The sequence below is a fragment of the Polistes canadensis genome, unplaced genomic scaffold, assembly GCF_001313835.1.
Source record: "Polistes canadensis isolate GaletaPanama2010 unplaced genomic scaffold, ASM131383v1 scaffold_90, whole genome shotgun sequence".
NCBI classification, from domain to species: Eukaryota; Metazoa; Arthropoda; class Insecta; order Hymenoptera; family Vespidae; genus Polistes; species Polistes canadensis.
In genome coordinates, this window is record NW_014569637.1 from 301,944 (window position 1) to 324,537 (window position 22,594).

At 31.3% G+C, this 22,594-nt stretch overlaps 2 protein-coding genes across 10 annotated transcripts in view; one reads left to right on the plus strand and one right to left on the minus strand.

Moving 5' to 3' along the window:
- LOC106787035 (serine palmitoyltransferase 2) overlaps positions 1–1,128 on the minus strand; it is a 4,654-nt gene extending 3,526 nt beyond the window's left edge. Inside the window, exons 1-2 of the mRNA XM_014749040.1 lie at positions 974–1,128; positions 587–791 (exon numbers count right to left, since the gene is read on the minus strand). Coding sequence (XP_014604526.1) covers positions 587–775 — 189 coding nt within the window. The 5' untranslated portion in view covers positions 776–791; positions 974–1,128. The remainder of the gene's footprint in view (positions 1–586; positions 792–973) is intronic.
- Positions 1,129–3,184: 2,056 nt separating this feature from the next.
- LOC106787029 (reticulon-1-A) lies at positions 3,185–22,594 on the plus strand. 9 transcript variants are annotated; one of them, XM_014749032.1, is made up of 7 exons: positions 8,948–8,964; positions 10,055–10,470; positions 15,328–15,363; positions 21,407–21,614; positions 21,745–21,953; positions 22,048–22,153; positions 22,243–22,594. In XM_014749032.1, the coding sequence occupies exons 2-7, from the start codon at positions 10,320–10,322 to the stop codon at positions 22,295–22,297; spliced, it is 765 nt and encodes a 254-aa protein (XP_014604518.1). In that variant the 5' UTR covers positions 8,948–8,964; positions 10,055–10,319; the 3' UTR covers positions 22,298–22,594. The 9 variants fall into 9 exon arrangements, with proteins under 9 accessions (XP_014604511.1, XP_014604510.1, XP_014604518.1 ...); XM_014749026.1 differs by lacking the exon at positions 8,948–8,964 and adding an exon at positions 9,081–9,513; XM_014749027.1 differs by lacking the exon at positions 8,948–8,964 and adding an exon at positions 9,089–9,594.

Sequence of the window (22,594 nt, forward strand, 5' to 3'; positions counted from 1 at the left end):
ATATACATATGTTCATATCAATAATGTAATATTAGTATGCAATCAATTATATAAATTCCATAATTATTATAAGAAAACAAACTTCATTTTTTAAATATTATACCAATCGAACTTTTTAATTAATTATCAAATATTATTCTACAACTGAGATTATAACTAGATGTTATGAATGCGACAGTGACGTGAAAAATAAGGTCGATGAAAGAAATTGCTTGATTGTATAGAAAATAATAAAAAAGAAAAAAAAAAAAGAATAACAATAATAAAATATTCTTCATTAAAACAGGAAGTAATTAAATATATCATATTTTATATAACCATATAATTGTGTAAGAATTTTGATTGATGATGTAGTACAGTGATATGAAAAATAAGGTCGATGAGATAAATCGATTGTAGAAGAAATAACAGAGAAAGGTATTTAAAAAAAGATATAAAAAAAATAATAAAAAATTCTTAACAAAATGAATCAGTGATTAGATATGTTAAACGTAAAAAAAATTATTCAATCGTGATAGAAAGAAAAATGATAAAATAGTAGTGTCGCATAATCTGACATGTGACATAGATGCACCACTACACTTACCCGTGCATGACCGTTGCTCTGCAATACAGTATAGCCGTTAGTTTTGCCATTTATCAACGAATCATCGTACGAGGTTAAACTGTTCTTCATCTGATCACTATCATCCTTATTTTCATCCCACGTCGTTCTCACAATTGGATCAAAGTCGGTTGTGGGTATATAAGATCTCGTCTTCCTTGATGTTGCCATGCTTCTTCCTCAATTTCTAATCAAAAAATACACATAAATAGAATGTGATACACGTATCATAAGAAACTGAGAAAATGGCACAATGTAGAAACAGTAAGAAATAGTCAATAAAAGGAAAGAGAAAGAGTTAACACACAAAGATGATATAAGACAAAAAAATCAACACGTGGGACCCTAAGATGAAAATAATTGAATTACCTTTAGAAAATAATGATTTCTTATTAAGGAAAATAAGTGTTAAACTGCGTCGCGTACTTTATACAGTTAAAGAAGAACAGAGTCTCTACGAGACTGACCGGTTAACGTCGCGCGTATCAAAGCCCGCTATGTGCTTCTCAGCAACCAAGGCAACAAACGTGTTTTCCGCTTTGCACGCTTGCGCAATGTGCCCGGCGCTTTTACTTTATCTTTCTCTCTCTCTCTCCCTCTCTCTTTCTTTCCTTCTTTATCTCTTACCCTCTTTCTTTTGCCTTACTTTCTTCTCTCTTTCTCCAATTTATATCCCCTGTTTGCGCGCAATCGAGCACATTTTTAATTAACTCTAAATATTCAAAAGTCTACGACACGAGATATAACAATATGGCTCAATGATTATATCCTTTCAATAATTTACAAACAAACATGACCCCTAATTTTATTTTTATTTTATTTATCTATTTAATTATTTATATGCGAATGTTGTACATTTAAATTAGCGTTTGCTCAAGTTTTAATTTTTATATTATAGAACGAAACATTTAATTTTCTAATGAATTATAATAGTTCAAAGTTTATGTAATAATTGAAAACGAAATAATTATGAAATTAGATCTAGGTATATTGTGTTAATATGTCAATGATAACAGAACTTTACTCTAGTATCTTGGTTAATATGTCTGTGTGCGTGCAAGTATTAGTCAGTCCTATCCGCACCCATTTTCTTCAATGTCAGGAACGAATTTGAATATTTTGGCACCCCTTTCTTTATTCTTCGTTTATCCCAGGGTTTCTTAATTTTTTTTACTTAATAACTCTCTTTCACTGATCAAATATTTTCGCGACTCTGGGTATAGACTTGATACCATGATCTCTTTTACTTTTCTAAATTTACAGTCATATTATACGCTTAGTGTTGCCAAACTTTTTTTGAATTAATTTTTGGTCATTGTAGATGCAGGAAATTTTTATTTTCGCTCAAATTTCTGCAACCCCATATAGAGTTTCAACTTGCAATCGGAGAAGCCCTGGTTTAGTCTTCTCATATCTCAGAGGTTCTCAACTTTGTTTATGACAATAATTTTCATCTCTCTCTCTCTCTCTCTCTCTCTCTCACCACGTATAAAATTATTTATTTATTTATTTCTATATTGCAATCGTTCTAATGTATATTTTATATTACTTTAAGTATACATTTATTTTATTTTCATATTATTTAATATTAGTTATAAATTTTATCTAACGAAATATAAGATTAAAGTATCATCGTATAACATTGTGTTATTTTTTATCGATATCAGTTTTCTGAGTAATCAAATTCTTAGAACGATTCGTCGACATCACAAAATGCACTGATGAGTACAGATGCACTTTTCTTACCTGTATATATCTATATATATGTCGTTATAAAACCTTGCACGATTTCTATTTTCAGAATTACATCAAATTTGTTGTTAAATAAGAAAAATTACATTCTTTTCCTTACGAGAAATATCTTTTTTCAAATATTCAAAATATAAATTTATAAACAAAATTATTATTTTATAAAAACGCTCTCATTAATAACAAAATAATTAATTATATTAATTTCAACATTATCATAAATTCATTATCCTAAAAATAAACATTTATATAAAAAAATTGTATTCTTTATTTTTGTTTACGTATAAATAATTTTTACAATTGTATTATTATTTAAAGAACATTTTATGTACGTATAGACAAGTAAAAATATAAAAATACATGTTTAAATATTAAAATTTAATTGACATAATGACACCAATGCGCAAACGTGTTCGTATTACGCGCGCATTAACTCGACGTTCGAGTCGCTTTGTAAGAACGCTCGCGATTGGTCGAACGAGCCGGCACATCAGTAACGTAGCAAAAAAGGGTAAAGGTAGGGGGCGCGCGAAATGGACCGATTGCGAAATGTTAATCCAACACGAATAATAAACACAATATACGAAAAAAAGCCTAAAGAACCCTTTCTCAAAAAAAGAAAGGAAAAAAAGGAACACGATAGAGAATAGGAACTCGTAGAATAAGGAAAATGAAAAGAAATTTGAGAATGTTTACAATCGTTGATGCAAACGTCAACTTTTGATGGTTCTTATTATAGATTTCCCCCTCTCTCTCTTTCTCTCTCGTTCTATCCCTTGCATTTACGCACAGTTTTCTCCCACTCATCTTCTCTCTCCGTCTTTCTCCAGCGTTATCCCTACCACCGTGCACTTGACGTATTCTGGTTCTCCGGCTGACACTTTGACGTTTTCTAGTGCAAGGAAAGAGCGCGTGTAAAAAGCCGATAAAAATATATCCGGTGTGTGAGCCATTTCATTCTACCAAAACTGTTTTCTCGTTCTGAGCCGGTGAATTTTCAGATACACGCACGTTAAGTACATATATACGTGATTATAATAAAAGGTTAGGAATTCGCGGATAGTTAACCGGAAGAGAACGGTTATTGGATAAAGAGAGAGAGAAAGAGAGAGAGAGAGAGAGAGAGAGAGAAAGATAAAAAGAGGAAGAGAGATAGAGATAGAGATAGAAGAAAGCTGTTGAAGAAGAAACTTCGTGTACATAAACATAAATCAGAGAAAGAAAAAAAGATAACTAGAAACATAACTTATATACAGAGATATACACATATATTAGATTGAAGGATAAGCGATTCGCACGTGTGTCTTTCTCGGGAAAAGGATAGGGAGAATAAAAACGGTCGTCGGCAGCAGCGCCGTCGGCGTTTATCGTCGGCGCGACGTCGGTGAGAAGGAGCAAGAAGGAACCGAGGATACGCATTCGTGATTATCTTCTCGTTACGAATACATCGAGGATTGAAATTAATTTTTAATTAATAAAAGGACACATATAAAGACGAGTCGACGTTGCTACGCTCCTGTAAATTAAAATCGAAGAAGAAGAAGAACGGGGAGTAGAAGTTTGCTGCTGTCTCTATTGTACGTTTTTGACGCATCGTACACGGAACAGGATACGACAGGACCTGGCTAACAACTGCATACACATACATATATTAATATATAACTTTGCTAAGGTATCGAAAGTAGAGAATAATTAGAAAGGAGATAGAATAAGAAGAAGTAGAAGAAGAAGAGGAGGAGGAGAAGTAGTAGAAGAAGAAGAAGAAGAAAAAGATGTCGATAACGTCAGAGGAAAGTCAAATAACAACAGTTATGGAAGAACCCAAGAAGGATACCGATTCGAAAATCGAGGATATCGTTGGAACGATTAAACGCGAGCACGATTCCACCGACGATTTCGAACGAGTCGAGCCTGAGAATTTGCTCGGGGAGTTGAGCAACAAAAAGAAGGATAATGATGATGAAAATGCTGATGGTGATTCGAAAAAGGTGAAGGGAGAGGAAAAGAAGGAGGAGGAGAAAGAGAAGGAGAAGGAGAAGGAAGAGAAGGAGAAAGGTGTGAAAAAAGAAGGTGGGGGATCTGTGGAAGAAGAAAAAGCTAAGTCCGAGGGACAACAATCATCAGTTTTGGAATCGCCACGTGTGCAAGAAGATCTTCCGGCAGCAGCAGACTCTATGGATCCCAAAGTTCAAACGGAGCATGAACAGTTACCAAGTTGTACAATACCTAAACGTACCTTCCTAAACGAACAGGAGGAACGAAAGGTGCAAAAAGAGGAGGAGCTGGGGAAGAGGGAGGAGCTGGAGGAGGAGGAAAAGGCTTTACCCGCCACCCCGCCACCTTCCGCTGATATCGAGAAATACGACTCCATGGCGGATCCGTTTCTACGGCCGGCAGGTAGGACAACTTCCGCGGAAGGGTTCAACCCCAAGGCTGCCACTGTCGCTTTCGTGGAAATTGAACGTACCGCATCGGCACCGCCACCCCAGACTTTACCAACAAGCATCATTGATAATAACCTACTCCTTGATTTCTCTGACAACAACATACCCAACACCGTGACTTCTACAACCGATATCAACAAAGACGCGTTAATATCTTCTACTACTGTTACTTCTGCTCCTGTGTCCGATCAATCGAAAATGAATGACGATCAGAGCTCTAATCTTACGAAGAAAGATATGCCGGAAATAGAAAATTTGAATTCTTCCGTACCACACGATTTTCATTATGTCCCTTCAGCTTCAAACAATCTATTCGGTTCTATTCCTATAATCAAATCAAACAAGGAAAGTACCGATATTGTTTCGAGTAGCAATCACGATTCTTCGGAAGAGAATTTCGAAAAAGATTCTTCGAAAGAGAATTTCGAAAAAGATTCTTCGAGACAATCAGTTGTTTCGGGGAGCGTTCCATTTATGCCAGATAAATTGGACCATAAAAATACAAATGAGACCGTTTCGTCGATCTCCGATAACGTCAACGAACCAACGCAAATCACAACCACAATACTTCCAACGATCAAGAGGACTGATCAAAAGGACGATAAAACACTTAATTCCACTACAAAATCCGAATCCAAAACTGCTTCTAGTATATCCAAATTGTCTACCCGGGATGATGGACAGAAAGATGTAAGGTATAATGTTGATAAACCCGAAGACAGGATTCAGGACATTGAAATAGCGCCAAAGGAAATCTTCAGGGACATGGGACTCGGTAAGTTAGACATATACATTTTTGCATAATTGTACCATCGCATCATATCGTTTAAAATTGATATATTTACTCGCTGCATTGCATCATCATCGAATGAAAAAGATTTCTTTTTGTGACACGTGCCATACATAAAGCTGATCTACTGAGAACGTTTTTTATCTCTCGAACTGATTAAAATATTTTAATAGCGTTTCGTTATCGGATAAAAATTAACAAAGGAAAGAAGACGATAGAAATCATTTAAATAATAATTATAATTTTCAATTTAACATATGAATGATACTTGATTGATAATGTTTGACATTTTCATTGACAAGGGTAGATAACAACTTTTTCTATCAACTAAATTCTTATATTAGGTTAAACCCCAAACTTATTGCGAAATATTTTGTCATGGTTGATGATGAGTCACTTTTCAAGAGATTAAAATAAACTTAAAGGTTGATTCATAAGCGAACGGAATGCGCCGAAGCATCTATACACTCATAGAGAGTTGTTTCCGACCAGTCTTGGCAGTAAAGAAGGAGGAGTAGGAGGAGGAACAACTATGTTATTTCCTTCACGTTCTTTATAACGGAAGGATATTAAGTATTGGGAGAGGGAGGGAAATGGAAGGTATAGTCATGTGACAAATATCTAAAAATAAACGATTAGCTGTTGAAAGAAAAAAAGTAAACCATTCAATTTCAGTATTAAGATGTTCGTTTAACATTTTAATACCTCCTTCCTTTGTATAACAATTATTAGCAGACTTACTTCATACAAAAAGTATTTTCAAAAGTCTTAGCATAATAATGGGATATATATGCAAAATAATTATTTTTCATACCGTATATACACACACGGTTAAGTAAATATGCAGAATTCTTCCCTCCTATAGTCCGATGATATGAATAATTATTACCGTTACGTGGATACATGCTAATCGCTCCATATGCTCATTGACCGGGCTATTCCTATAGTTTGGTCTCGTCATAATTTAATTATATTCCCGCGATTAGACACTTCGAGGATGAATAAGATTGAGAAATAATTTAACTGATAGATTTCTTTCTACGTTCTTCTTTTTTTTTTTTTCTTTCCTTATTAATAATAACACGTTATAAAACAAATTATAGATTTGGATCATCGGAAGCAAACCTAAAGTGTTGTTAATAATTAATTACTCTTCACAAAACACATCATTATAGATTAATTTTTTTTTCTTTTATAATTCATTAAAATGTTTTTAGGTTCGTGTAAAAGAACTGTTTTTTTTTTATGATCACTTATGGTCGAACCGGTAGAAAGATAAAAAGTAAACAGTTACGTTTGATGATTAATTGATATTGAAACGATAGCTTTTTTTTTGCGGATTTGCACATGCGGTCAAGGCACTTAAGATTACATCTATTTACGTTCGCCTATATTTCTCACATGTTATTTCTTATAATAATAATAATTATTATTGAAGGGATAATATGAGAGAGCGCATAATGATAGCCTTTGGTGTAACTTAAATCGTCTTAGTAAGTATTGATTACTACAGTTTATTGATCCGAACTCTCTCTCTCTCTCTCTTTCTCTCTTACTGCAGTACTCAATACATATATGTGACACACCTTTGTGCACACTGTTTCGTATTATATTCAAACATAATGACGTAATTCTATTTAGTAAAATAAATATCCATCAGGTTATAAAATTAAATCGATCAATTATATTATCAGTATGACGTATGGCCTATCTTTAGAAAGGATAAACAAACTAAATAGAAAGTTCAAGCAGTGATGATAATTGCGCAAACTGTTGAAAGATCAGACATACTATTTTTTCGTGTAATCTTTTTACATAGTTCTTTTCTTTTAACATCTGTTCGCAAATTGCATGTTTCTTATTTTGCACCTTTTTGCGTAAGCAAATTTCATTCCTAAGTAAGCAATTTCTATTTATTCAATTGTTTATAAATATACTCGTATAATATATATAAGAGTGGAAAAAATAAATCATTAGTATTAGATTTCCGAAAGAAAAATTAGAAATCTAATTATTTTTATACTGTTTTTATTATAATATTTATAGTAATTGTCTCGTATAATTTACAATATAAATTTGATTTAAAATGTTAGTCCCATCTTGCCAACAGTGTAAACTCTAGTTGATAATATTGATATTCTTTTTACCGACCGTATAACGAATTTACAGTCGGTATGGTAGGTTTTTATATATCAGATGTAATCTAGTGAGAGAAAGTAGGAATCTTCTTTTTCATAGTAACTTGAAGCAAACGCGTAATTTAACATTAATTGTAAGTAAGTAAATTGTACTTGAGTGTTAGATTCTTGCCAAGGAATTTCAAGGATTCTTTATGCCTCTAGTCTGTTAATGTCAGGCATTTAATGTCGGTCAACGTTGACAGAGGTCTCGGCCATCCTTCTAAAAGTAACGTCATTTTCCGGGTTTAGTCATGATTTAGTCTGGAAGCTGGAGTGGTGACCTCGGGAGAGAATTTCTTGGCTGGTCTTCTCAGATTTCTAACTTGTAGTATATACGATCGGATTTCAAATATTCGTAGCCTTAGAAAAAAAATCGTGACAGTGAAAATTCTTGGAGGGCTGCCATATCGATTTCCTTTTGTGATATAATAATATCCAAGGAATTAAAAAAAAAAAAAAAATAGAAAGAAATAAGATAACTATAATAAAAATAATAATTAATTTTTCTTTATCAAAAAATTGATAGTAGATATTATAAATTATTAGTTTCTCAACTACGCGTATTGTCGAATAAAAGGTCTAGACTTCTTTTTTAGAAAGTAACGCAAGTAAGATCATACTAAATTCATTGAGTCTAGTTTAGTGCGTGTTCGATATATACCCCACGAAGAAGGCATAAGGTCTTACAGTCTATTACAGTCTGAGGGTTTGTCTTTGGTTTACGTGGGCGCCTATATGTCTCCTGCAAATAGTCGTTCTAATCCCTCGACCAGTAAAGTATCTTGTTTCTGACCCTTCCTTCTTCCCTGCTCACTCATTTATTCATAAAGCTCCCTCCGCTTTTGAAATTAGCGCATGCGTCTTAGGGTTACTTTCGAAACAATCGATGGACGATCGAATAAATATAAAACTACGTGTATCGCGAATTTTCTTCTTTTACGATTAAACATAATAATCGCGAATAAACATTCGTAAGAGAAAAAAAAAAAGATTATAAATGAAAAGTATTTAATATCTCAAATTGATATTTAATTTGAAAATTGGCGGTATTAAAGTAGATCTTGTATATAGTTTGAGATATCGTCACCGGAGGTAATCAAAGCGCTGTAGTCGAAGTTAATATATCGATGCGCGGTGAGAGGCAAGTGTAGTATAAAGGTGGAAACGAACGGAAAATATAAGGGAAAGGGTGATGAGGTTTGTGGCGATGGTAACATGGAAGGATAGAAGAGTAGGATAGGATAGGAAAGGAAGAGAGAGAGAGAGAGAAAAAGGGTATAGTAGAGTAGAATAGAGTAGGGAGTTCCGCAGGAAGAGAAGGGGGATGGATGCAGGGAGGGGTCGGAGCTAAGCGCGGGTCGATAACAGCCTTCAGTTCTCGAACGACGCGCGCGACTCCCAAGTTTCATTTTCGACGTATCAAATTCACCGAGCGGAATTTCATTCAAAAGGCATTTAAAGCCTCGTGCTAAAAGGATTTAACAAAGAGGAGTTAGTAGAGGGGTGAGGATAAGGGAGAACGGTAGGAAGGAAGAAAGGAATAAATAAAAAAAAAGAAAGAAAGAAAGATAGATAGAAACAAACAAACAAACAAATTTGGTGAGGAGTCCTCTTTGGGAGAGTGTCAGGGCCGTATATTTCGTGAGATAAATTGCGTGGAAAAAAAAAAAGGACTCGTTGTTGAGCGACGGCGCGTTCCTCATCTTTTTTTTTCTGCGCATCCAACGTAGAGAAATTGCGTATCAGGTACGCCCAGCAGTTCTCGTCGACGACTGTGCCGACCGATTCGGCAGGGGTGTTTAGTTCTTTACGAGAAGAAAGAAAAAGGCATCGGCGCCGTGAAATATAAAGAGAAAGACAGAGAGAGAGAGAGAAACAGACAGAGAGAAAGACATACAGTGACAAGGAAGAAAGGAAGGAAGAAACGTAGATACGAGCCGAATTGTTCGCAGTGCGGAGCGACACTTGCGTCCTCTTATTCTTTTTTTCTCATCTGATATTTATTATATATACATAAATATCATATATAGATATAGATATATATTTGATTGTTACTCTCTCTCTCTCTCTCTCCCTCTCTCTTTTTCTCTGTTTTTCTTTCTTTCTTTCTTACTTTTTAACTTTCCTTCCGAAACATTAAATTATCTCGTTTATTCTTTCCCTCGTAATCCTCTTTTTAATCTTTTTGACTTTCACCCCGGACGAGTTTAAAGGTTAAGGGAAACGTAAAGATATCAACAGTGACGTATACGTTCTCGTGTTACTTTTTTTCTTTTTTGTTTTCTAGTCTCCGGCGGTGTTTTGAACAACTATTATTAAACTGTTACTACTACTACTACTACTACTATAAAATTATTATCAATAACAGCAAGACTCTAATTCTTCTACGCGCAAGTAGTCCTCGTCTTTAATCGTCGTCTTTGAAAACGGTGTGTTAATAAATCGCTTTAGACTTTTTTCCTTGTGTGTGCACGCGCCCTAATAGCCAACGTCGATATCTTCTACTCGATAAAAAGAACAAACGTATATAATATATTGAAAATATTAAAAACATGGATTCGGAGACTGTAGCACCGGCGTCGTGCCCAATTCCGGAGAAAGAAAATTCCGCGCGGAAGAGCAACAACGATACCACCACCAATGCAGTTGTTACCAACGTTAATGCTACTGGCGTTCCCTGTTTCTGGAATATTCTTAATCCTAGTAAGATTTTTCGTATCAATCATGTTTTATTTTTTTTTTTTACTATTCTCGCTTCATACATTCTTTTTTATTTTTTCCTTTATTCTTTTATTTTATTTTGTACGGATTTAATATATCTTTCCAGTTGTTCATCATAGTTATCATCGTCGTCATCGTCATCGTCATAATCGTTAACATGGTCATCCATTTTCTTCATTCCATTTTTTTTCAAACAGGACAAAGTGCAGCGTTACGTCTAACGTTGAAATTTTATCCTATAATATTTTTATCTTTTGATTTTATTTATTTTGTGTGTGTGTGTCATATATTTATGTTTTATTATTATTATATATTATTTTCTTTTACCGCATCCTGCAAATATAATAAAAATCATATGCGATCCACGCCATTTTTAAAGAGCACAAAAGGCTCTAATACACGATGGAGATAGAAGAAGAGGGTCGGTCGATTCAGCTGCTGCGATTCTGGTCGTTCCTGTTCCTCACGCGTACTTTGACTCGTCCATACTTACACATACATTTATACTTTAGTATGTATGTATTCATATACATGTACATCATACACACACACATACATCTTTATACGTGAATCGAGGAAAAGGAATAACACAAAGTTAACTCATACTATATCTCAGGTGTAAATACTTTTTCTAATGTGTTATTTACAGTATTTTCTTCTTATTCTTTTTCTTCCTTTTTTTTTTTTCTTTTTGTTGTTTTTCTCGTGCTTACGATAATTAGTTTCGCTTACCACCCATAATCTTATCGACCTGACATCTATTCGCGACTCTCTTTCACACCATGAAAATCAATAAGACTTTCTTTTAGAAAACCTCTTTCCCGTTTAGTCAAATACCCTCCTACATAATAAACACATTTCCAAACTCGCATGTATATTCTTTTTTATATGTTTCTATTTTAATTTTATTTTATTTTTTTAATAATATTGTATTCGTTGATTTTGTTTAAAACTTTTTTCATCTCCTACTATTTCGATAAAATTATTCCTCATTTAATGAGAAGTTTATTCACGTAGTTCTATGCTGCAGCAGACCCTGCGCAGTATGGCTCTTGACTCTCGTAGTTGAGAGAAGTGTCCGGAATCAAAACTGGGTTATCGATCATTATATTAATTCTCGGATTAAAATTATGCGAGCAAAACTTTCCTATCGATTTCTTCCATATCTTTTTCATAATTTTCCTTTTTTTTTCCCCCCCCCCCCTTATTTTTGTCTTTCCTTCTTTTTTTTTTCTTTCCTTCTAAATCAATAAGTCTAACCTCTTTTTCTCAAGCATCGATAATTTCCTCTTTTATTTAACAATGAGTATATTACGTATTTTGTATCAGGTATATATTTAGAAAGAAAAATTATATATATATATATTTATTATATGTGGGAATAATTTAACGACTTATATTAGAGATTTTTACGTTGTTTTCAAAATGGCGTCGCATAGTCGTAGCAAGGTTCAAGGATCGTTGTTCTATTGACTACTTATCGTGTATATTATCTTTATGTGAATACGTATTAATATATCTGCGCATATTTAAAAATTATCTTTTAATTTTATTGACTTCTTGTGTTTTTTATCATTTCGAGTTGAAAAAAAGTAAAAGAAAAAATAGTAATGAAAATACTAATCTTTCTTATATTCGATAAGATAAATAAATATCTACAATAATATCGTTTGAATTTATACCTGACGATGATAATTCTTCGAAGATAAGAAATGTAATTTACATCATTAATTTGTAATCTATAATATTCTTTTTTTAATATAATTTCTTTTCATTATACTCCGAACACAAAAAAAAAGAAACAAATAATTCAAATGATCGAAGAAAGGAAAGACGATACTTTGCGTTTCTCCTGAGTGTATTTAATCTTTGCGGTAGATTGAAATTGAATTATGTAATAACACCCCTCCCCCCCTTCCACCGCTACCAGACGACTCCTATCCCTCTTTTCCGATGCTGTAATATCTCGATGACAAAGGCAAAAATTGCATTTGTACTTTGGTACGAAGTAGCTAGAAGGCAGCTTCATATCTTTGCTACAATAACCTGTTTATGTGCAGAAATGCTCGTACCTTTCTTGATCTATGTGCGAGTGGACGGTTGAATGTATGTGCGCGCGTGTGTGTGGTTATGTCACGATATCACTAAGTAAGCTGTATTAAGTAGTTTTATCGATACCTTCATTTAGAATGAGTCATTGAAGATATTCCTGTTGTTCTCCTATATAATCTTTTTTTTTTTTTTTTAATTTTCCTTTACTTATTTGTTGTTCCTCTGCTTTAATGTTTTTTTATTTTTATTACTAATAACTTCTGTTTTTTTTTACGATATACAACAGCTGATTTAAATAACAGGTTTAGAAATAATGATGTTTCTATTTTTAAACGAATGAAAGATATAAGACTACTAAAAATTCGTATTATTTTTATTTATTTATTATTCTTTTCTCAAGAAGATTTGTGCGCGTAGTTAATATTTAATATTCATTTGATATCCACCAATTCTCTTAAGAACCGAAAAATCTAAATTTAACTACTACTCGTCAGTCAACGTGAGCATTTCAAGCGAATGTATATTACAACTGAAGGAAAATTTACATTGTTTGTCTGTTCTTTAATGTTTTTTTTTTTTTCTTTTCTTTTTTATTCTGTTTGCGTATTATTCGCCAAGGCAGAGACATTTAACGATTTGTAAACGTAAATTCCGATACGTTTAGAAATTTGTTGATAATGCAATTTGTTTAATTCGAAATTTGTTTCCGGATATTGAAAATCTTATAAAAGAATATATTTGTATGTATAATTGAAAATAATCTTTGAACAATAATACTTATGATAGATGTATTAAGGGACAATCAGTATCATCTGATTCGAAATGTAATTAAATAATTTTATCTACGTTTAACGATTCGCGATTATATACGAATATAAAAATATCTACACGTTTATGTATATTATTTTCTTCTTTTTTTGTTATTTGTGCAACTACACGCCTATTACGTTAACGTCTTTCAGATGACATCAAAGATAAAATTCCATATAGTTATATAGTCTACTTCTGCTTCTACTTTTTTAAATTTATTTTTTTCTCTCTCTCTAAAAGAACGACCTTCAACATTTAAAACCTTCCTAGACGCGTAATAATGATAGAGTTCATCTTTGAAATTTATAAGTTTCATTTTTAGCTTTCAAGACGAATATCATCTATCATCATAATCGTCCAAGGATATATAGAAAGAGTATTTAATGAACGTTTGTTCTCCAAGTTTCTACGGTTTACGTTATTGGAAATTCTCACGTATGCGTTTAACTTACGTGAGCGATAAATTTTTAATTTGAAAATAAATAAGTATAATATATGCTCGTCGCGTTTATTTTCATATCTATGTAAAAGAAAATAACAGATTATTTCTTTTTTTTTTTTTTGTATATACCTCCAACGTATTATTTGATGAATCGTAAGAATTTTTCTTTTTCTTTTTCTTTCGTGTTGACAGTATAAATAGTTTTGCAATGATTCTATGTTTTTTTAGTATGATTTTATTAATGCATAAAGAATTATTTTAATAATAATTATTTTGATGTATCGATTAGATTTTATGTAAAATTATTATCATTGATAAATGGGAGATCAATATATTTAAATTTAATATTTTTATTTGTGCAATGTTATTTGTGTGAAAGATAAATTTTTAAAATATATATTTTAGGTATTATAATATTATTAATTATTAGTGGCAATATGTTATATTATTTGAGACAAAAAATCATTTGATGTATTCTGAATATTATAATTTTATTATTAATAATGAAATCGATATAGTTATAGTGTTTTTATTAGACGATAAATTTTCACCGATTGGACACAACGATGGTAATTTTATCCAACGTAATATTTAACACAAATATACTGTCTATTAAAAGTATAATATAATAGCATGATAAATATATTTCTATTACTTTGATCGATTTCGATGCTTTCTTTCTGTCAATATTGCAAAAGCTTTTACTAAAAAAAAAAAAAAAAAATTTCTCGTGTAACGTGTATTGCACTTTGTACTCCAATTATTCATTGATATAATCGAAATTAGAAATGAAATAAAACGTCGATTAGTCGTTGTCAAGTTGACGTGTACATTTTCATAATAGAAACAACAATATTTAAATGCATAATCATTGGTATGTTTGATTGTATCGCCATGAATGAATATATCGGAATATAACACATCGTAAGATAAATTATCTATTTCCTTTTTTCAAACAAATATTTTTCTTATTGGTTTTGCGAATGAAATTTGAATAACAACCTTTATTCGAATGAGATTACTCGTGTAATAAAATAAAACGTGCACGCACAATGAACAATGCACTGGATTCTTAATAATTAACAATTCTAACGTAAGACTATAATTACGATTAAAATCACACATTATCTGCATCTATAAAGTAGATCAAAAGGTTTTGGGTGATTTTTTCAATTTCTTTTTTCCCTCCCGAGACAATTTAGTTTAACTCATTTCGCAGATAATTAAAAATACAAGCTTGGCTTGTAATTTAACAAATTAAATAAAATTTCAAATAAAAATAATAAATTAAAAGAGAAGATCACCTAAAATCACTTTTGCGCGCATACTCTGAATCACGAATTAACAAATCATCATTTCATTGCCATGCTTCTTCTTCTTCTTACATTAATCAGTCACACAATATAACAAGTACAACAAAAGGTATATCAAAAAGAAAACAAACCCCGATCCACATCATATCGAATAACATTTGATTTCTAAATGGTGTTGGAAAAATAAAATTGTTAACATATTTCTAATTGTCTTTTTTCCAGACGCATGGTTTAACCCCGAAAGACTGAATCCGAGAGGTAAGAAAGCAAGAATGTGAGAAGGTATTTGAAAATCTATGTATGTATGTATGTATCTGTCTTGAAAAGTAGAGAGTAGAGGTATATACATATACATATATGTATCCCCTTTATTATATGTATATGATATATATATATATATCCCCTTTTTTATATGTATTTACAAACAGACAAAAAATATATCCGATTGCGTGGTAATTAATTTTTTTTCTAGCTTACAATTAGAAAAAAAAAAAAAAAGAAAAATACTTTTACACACATTAGATGACTTACTATAATGTTACATATGTATTATACTTGGGTTATATACGTCACACAAATATATATATATAAAGACGTGTATATGCGCCCTCTTACGTAGTTATTGAGCAGACTCCTCTCGAACTCTCGGATAAAACTAAATATAACGTGTGGCCAGGTTCGTTGGCCCTAAGCCAGATTTTCGAAGGCTTGTCTTTCTCTCTCTCTCTCTCTCTCTCTCTCTCTCTCCCTCTTTCTATCTTTCTCTTTTTCTTTCTCTCTCCCTTCTGTCTATCTTTCGGTAAGATTTTCTTCTTCGAGTCGACTAGTTTCCTTGGCCCGGTGTCGTCAAGCCCGGAGAGTTGTGTCTCTTCGCGTAATACCGTTCGCCCACCTAATCCAAGGATCGATACGCTTTTATCGCGACCTCGTGCGTGTTGTCTCCATTGTCTTCCATCTCTCTCTCTCTTTCTGTCTCATACACATATACACACAAATTACATATTCGTTCTGTCTATGTATACTGTGTGTTTGTGTTCCTGTGTCTGTCTGTCTGTCTTGTCTGTCCTGGGTTAAGTTATTTCTTTCTGCCCTTCCTACTCGTCCCTTCTTCTTCTTCTTCTTCTTTTTCTTCTTTTTCATCTCCCCTTTCTTATCCCTTGTTCAATCTAACAGAACGTCTCGATCTATTTCCAAATTGTGTGACCGTAGTTACTTACCTACCTCGACCAGATCTTTCGTAATTGGTGCTTACATACAATACGGTGAAAATAAGGATAATTAATAATAATAATAATAATAATAATAATAGGAATATAGGAATAATAATTGAATTATCGTTAATCTGAATTTACCTGGATTATTCCGTATCGTTGAAAATATGGCCATTACGAAAAAAACACGTGAGTAATTTTTATACTGAAAGAGAGTGAGAGAGTAGAGTGTGTGTGTGTGTGAGAGAGAGAGAGAGAGAGAGAGAGAGAGAGAGAGAGAGAGAGAGAGAGAGGAAATAAGTGTATATCATGTTTTATTCATTATTTTTATTGATTTATATGCGTATTCGGATTTTGATTGATATGATATTTTAATGATTAATATTCAAGTTTCAAATAATTTTCTACGTTTGCATATAGTAATTTTAACCTGTTCTACAAATCAATCCAAAGTATTTAATTCGCATAAAATTTAGAAAGTAGATATTATAATTTCGAAATAATTTAAATATTCTATATCTGAGATATAGCAGTTATATTGAATTAAAATAAATAATAAAAAGAATAAAAGAGAGGGACAACGTTTTGATAAATGAAGAGATTCTTCTAATTACAAATTCTCGAAATAATCTTTAGGAATTTAGGTGTAGAACCTATTACATAAATATTCTTTTTCTTAGAACGTTCCATAAATTAAATTCGTTCACGTGTTTAACGCACACGTTTTGATTTCGCGTTGGAGTGTATGTATATATATATATATATATATGAAATTTACCCCACCAGAATTTATATATATACACTTGTTCTATATATATATGTAAAGTTAGAAAAAGAGAGGGAGAGAGAGAAAGAGAGAGAAAAAGAGAGAAATACACAGAAAGTACACATACTCTTTACATTATTCATGACACCGTAATATAGGTTGGTTGCACTCAAGATAATAAAATTTCAACTTTGAATGAATTCGTCCCTTAGCCAAATAACAAAAACAACATAATATTAAACACATACATATAAATATAATATACATATATTATAATATATTTTATGTAGATATATTATATTTTTAAATTCAAGTCCAGTAAAACGATGAATCATATTTTTTTTTCTGAAATATTTTTTAACGAAAGATATAACTGTATTTCGCTAACGTATACCGGAAATAAAAAGATATATCATTAATATTCTACAACGAGTAGAAATCGACGAACGTTATTCTTAATAAGAAATTGATGATAGTTAATCGTTATTCATAAAGAAGCACTTGCAAAAATCAAAACTGTAGATCCATTAAAGGAACAGGAAAGTTTCTTTTCTTTTTTTGCAAGTATCACATATATGGTAAAGTTTCTACGTGATTTTTTAAATTAATTACTTCATTTTGAGACTTTTTAAAATGACCTCTCTATTGCCATATTCTACAACTTAACAAGCTTAACTATTACAAAGTTTTGAACTAATGAAATTTATTTGAAATATCATGGGAGATACTATTAACCCAGTCTATTTTTATTTAATGGCAAGATAATTCTAGCTGTTACATGGTTAAAATTTGAGAAATCTCAGGAAAATTATAAGAAATAATATTTCGCGCACGTGATAATGACATAGTTACCGATCGTTCACCGCTCGCTATAAATATTTCTTAAGTAGTTGCTACGCATTTATAAGAGGGTTCAACAGCTCTCTTTTTCTCTTTCTCTCTTTCTTTCCCTCTCTCTCTCTCTATCTCCCTCTTTTTGTTTCTATCTTTTTCTAATCATGGATTACATTTGGTTAATGCTAAACACGTTAGAAGAATGGTTGAAAATGTTTGATTTAATCCTGAGCAGTCCAACGACGCATGTAAATGTAAATTCTTTGTGTATGTATATATGTGTATTATAGTTTTGGCAAAGGTTGAAAGAAAATCTCTGGCTTGTCGCTAGTCCGCGAGCTACAGATTTATTAAGACTATGGCTGAAAACTGAATCATCGCCAAATGAAATTGCGAAAATCTTTATGCCTGCTTCGGGATGAGAGATATGCCTGCTGCTTCGTCTAGATCACTCGCCAGCCGATTGCTACGTTCTAATTGTATTTATTATTAGAACTTTACCTATTTGGTTATCTTTCTTTCTTATACCAAAATAATATGGAAAATTTGTAGAGATTATTTTATATATATATAGTGAAAATATATTTATTTTCAAAAATGAGGACGTGATGCAACAGAATTGATTAAAAAATTTTTAATAATATAATAATNTAAATATTGGTACTGCAATAAATGAACATAATTTTTCTCTATTATAATAATTTCAATATTAAATACAATCCTTCTTGTTTAATATGTTCCCCTAACCTGTTAACTGTACCCAAAAATTATTTAATCGATCATATTTTACCCTATAAATTTCATCAAAATTAAATACAAAGCAAACATTAATAAATACAAAACCTTTATTCGTTAAACATAATTTTGATTAGCAACAAAATAATAACAGATCAATCTTATATATTTTCAATTGTTTTTTATTCTTTTGAACAATTTGAAATATTAATGAAATTTATTAGAAACTTTGAAAGATAAACCTGTATTATGAACATCCTTTTCCTTTCTACATTTATTACACGTATACACAGACACACATACACACACACATGTACTCTCAGTTTCCGTCTATTCGATTATCCTCCGCCTAATTCTCCTTGGATTTAACTTCCTTATACACCATACCACCCTTTTAACCCTTTCCCTTACCCTCTCATTCACTCACTCTGATTTTCCTTTCCTATTAACAAACAACAATGTATTACAATGACGTCTGAGAGTAGACCAACCCGCGACGTCTTAATAGATCCTCACAAATGTGAGTAACAATTAAAGTTCGAACTTTGTAAGGAAACAGATGTCACTTACCTTTCACAAACGAATTGTTGAAGTTAACGACCCTTAAATAAAACTACTTATAATTTTTCTTCATCTTTGTCATACATTGTGTGTATAGTATTATATATATAAATAATATAATAATATATATTTATTATAATTAAAAAATAATAAGAAAAAATACTTATAACAATATTTAAATACAATTTTGTATTTATTTATAAAGTACGAACAGATAATAATTTTACAATTTAAATTCTATCGAGATGTTTATTATTTAAAATGAAAAAATTCAAGATGGCCGACTTTACATATATAATCAAAAGATTAAAACAATAATTAATAATAATAACTATAATATAATAACATACGATGTGATAAGAATAAATATTCGATGAAATGTGTTATTAGAAACGAATAAAAGACTTTTTTCTTGTGGATGATATATTAAAAAATTGGAAAGTTCCTTATTCTTGGAATAAACGGCGTGTCGCGTTTTGTAGTTCCTGCGGATACCGAGGAAATCGGTGATGGCGTTGATATCGTTTTAACCACGCGGCGGCCCGGTGTGTGATACACACGGATCTATAATCGCGCGTGCGCTTGCATATACTACAACTTACGTACGTAGCATTTTACGACGTCTTAAAAATTTCTCGCGTGGAAGTTATATACGTTACTCTACGATAATGACAAGAAGAAACGTACAGAAAGCTACGGTGAAAGTTTTGCCGGATGAGAATGCCGGTGAGTTATTTGTTTTAGTTTAAAAAAAAAAGAAAAAAAACGAGAAAAAAAATACGCGTATGATATAAAAAATTTATACTCCTTTACTTTATGCTAATCGATGTGTCAAATTTCAACATATGGTCGAATTAACCACGCGACTTTAAAACCTATCATTTTATTAATTATAACAGTAACTTGTTAGTATTGTATTTATATTCATTCGAAATAAACCGCGTTTAATTCATATATAAACAAAAATATAATATATTCTACATTAATTTATTGAAAATTTAAATAAGAATGAATCTGTTCGATTTCATGGAGTCCACATGGCAACTAATTAACAAAGAATATTTATAAGATTCATAAGAGTTAAACAAAATACTATATATATATTTCCGTGAAATTTTTTATTATTCTCTTTTTATTCAAATTTTTTTTTTAATCGTAGGTTTATAAATATAAAATTTAGAAAATATATACTTGCAAGTGTACTTACATTACCAGATTGTTTCATTATAATGATTATCACGTAATTACCGTAATTGAGAAACAATAACAAAAAAAAAAATAATTCAAGAGATTAAAAGAAGTAAAGCTTTAAAAAAAAAAAAAAGAAATGAAAGAATAAAGGGGGAGATGGCTAAGGGTTATTAGACTGTAACAGAATAACAGTACGACTCATCCTCTTCAACAGGGGAACCGTTTGTTCAATGCAGCAGCTATGAAACTCGTTTGACGCTTTTGTGTCGAGGAAAGCATTTTACCGCGATAACAAGTATCCGTCTTTTATGTGAATTATTTTTATTGTTTCTAGTATTATTTTTAATAATAGAACATTATTTTTTCCAGTACACGATTATTAATAATACGAATATAGTAATATTACACGATTTTTTTTTTTTTTTTTTTTTTTTTTTATAATCTTTACTGAATATGTAACGAATTTGTATGTTTAATTATAATTAATGTTAATTATATGTTAACGTGAACGAACTATTGGAAATATTTNTTGTGTCGAGGAAAGCATTTTACCGCGATAACAAGTATCCGTCTTTTATGTGAATTATTTTTATTGTTTCTAGTATTATTTTTAATAATAGAACAAATCTATTTCTATTATAAGAAATATTCTCAAACGTACGTTGTAATCTTATTTTGTATTTTTTTTTTTTTTTTTTTTTTTTTTTTTATTTTATAATCTTTACTGAATATGTAACGAATTTGTATGTTTAATTATAATTAATGTTAATTATATGTTAACGTGAACGAACTATTGGAAATATTTCATATTGTAAATTATCAATGTTATATTATGTGTCTGTAAAGAAAAAAAGTTTTATTTTACAAAAGTAGCATAACGTATAAAGTAGCAATTCATTATTCGTATAAATGAATAAAATTAATGTATGTCCTATATATGTGTTTTTCTAACATAAGCATAGAATAATCATAATGATATTTTAACGTAATTCTTATTGTGCAGTGGCCACTCTGATCTACTGGCGCGATCCAAAAAAATCAGGAGCTGTCTTTGGAGCGACTTTAGGGCTGCTTTTGTCGCTGGCCTACTTCAGTTTGATCAGCGTACTTGCTTATTTATCATTACTCATTCTTATCGCCACGGTAGCCTTCCGTATTTACAAAAGTGTACTTCAGGCTATTCAAAAAACTTCAGATGGACATCCATTTAAGTAAGTTTACTTTTCTTATTAAGTTTAACACTATAAAACAAAAAATAAGCTTGTGTATATACAGAGTACAGTAAATAATCCAGTACAAAAGAATATTAACAAATTAATTATATTTCTTTTGTTTTTTTAGATATGTTCTTGACCTAGACCTTACATTACCCACTGAGAAAGTACACGAACTCGCGGATATCGCTGTTGCTCATGTGAACGCAACCATAAGCGAATTGCGTAGACTCTTCCTGGTAGAAGATATCGTTGATTCGCTCAAATTTGGCGTTTTGCTTTGGTGCTTCACTTACATTGGCTCATGGTTCAATGGAATGACTTTAATAATCATAGGTCAGTATATTAAAAAAAAAAAAAAAAATTATAAAAACTTTCTTTCTCAGAAGCAATAAAATTTTGTTACATTTTTATGATTGCATTATTTCAGGTGTTGTTGCACTTTTCACGCTACCAAAAGTGTACGAAACGAATAAAACACAAATTGATGAGAATCTGGCTCTGGTTAAGGGAAAGGTTGATGAGTTTACAGCCAAGTATGTGATTATAAAATTTTCTTTTCATTTTTATACACGTGCTATAAGAAGTATTTATTAATTATTGTGATATAATTTTTTGTTAATAGGATAAAGGCTGCCATCCCTTTAGTTAAGAAACCCGAGCCAACGAAGGAAGATTAAGAATCGCGTACATGTTGAGATGTTTCAGCAGAACGTTTGATAAGAACAGAAAGGATTATAATTATAAAAGGCATAAGAAACGCAGAAAGTGAAATAAATGAAGAAAATATAAGAGCGCCGCGTGTGGATAGAACAATATATGAACGCGAAATGAAAAGAAAAAATAAAAGAAGCTTGACCGGTTGGATGTAATTTGCGATTGCTTGAAAAAAAATGTAGGAAAGCGACACTGTGAACAAGAATGTCACATATGTTGAATCTTCTGTCTTATGATGCATTAAAAACAAAAAAAAAAAA

Excerpts from the sequence above, each read along its gene's own strand:
- LOC106787029 (XM_014749024.1), top strand. The coding sequence starts at position 4,126 with ATGTCGATAACGTCAGAGGAAAGTCAAATAACAACAGTTATGGAAGAA. Across the intron at positions 15,364-21,406 it reads CGAAAGACTGAATCCGAGAG|TGGCCACTCTGATCTACTGG; the intron begins GTAAGAAAGCAA and ends CTTATTGTGCAG. Across the intron at positions 21,615-21,744 it reads TCAGATGGACATCCATTTAA|ATATGTTCTTGACCTAGACC; the intron begins GTAAGTTTACTT and ends TTGTTTTTTTAG.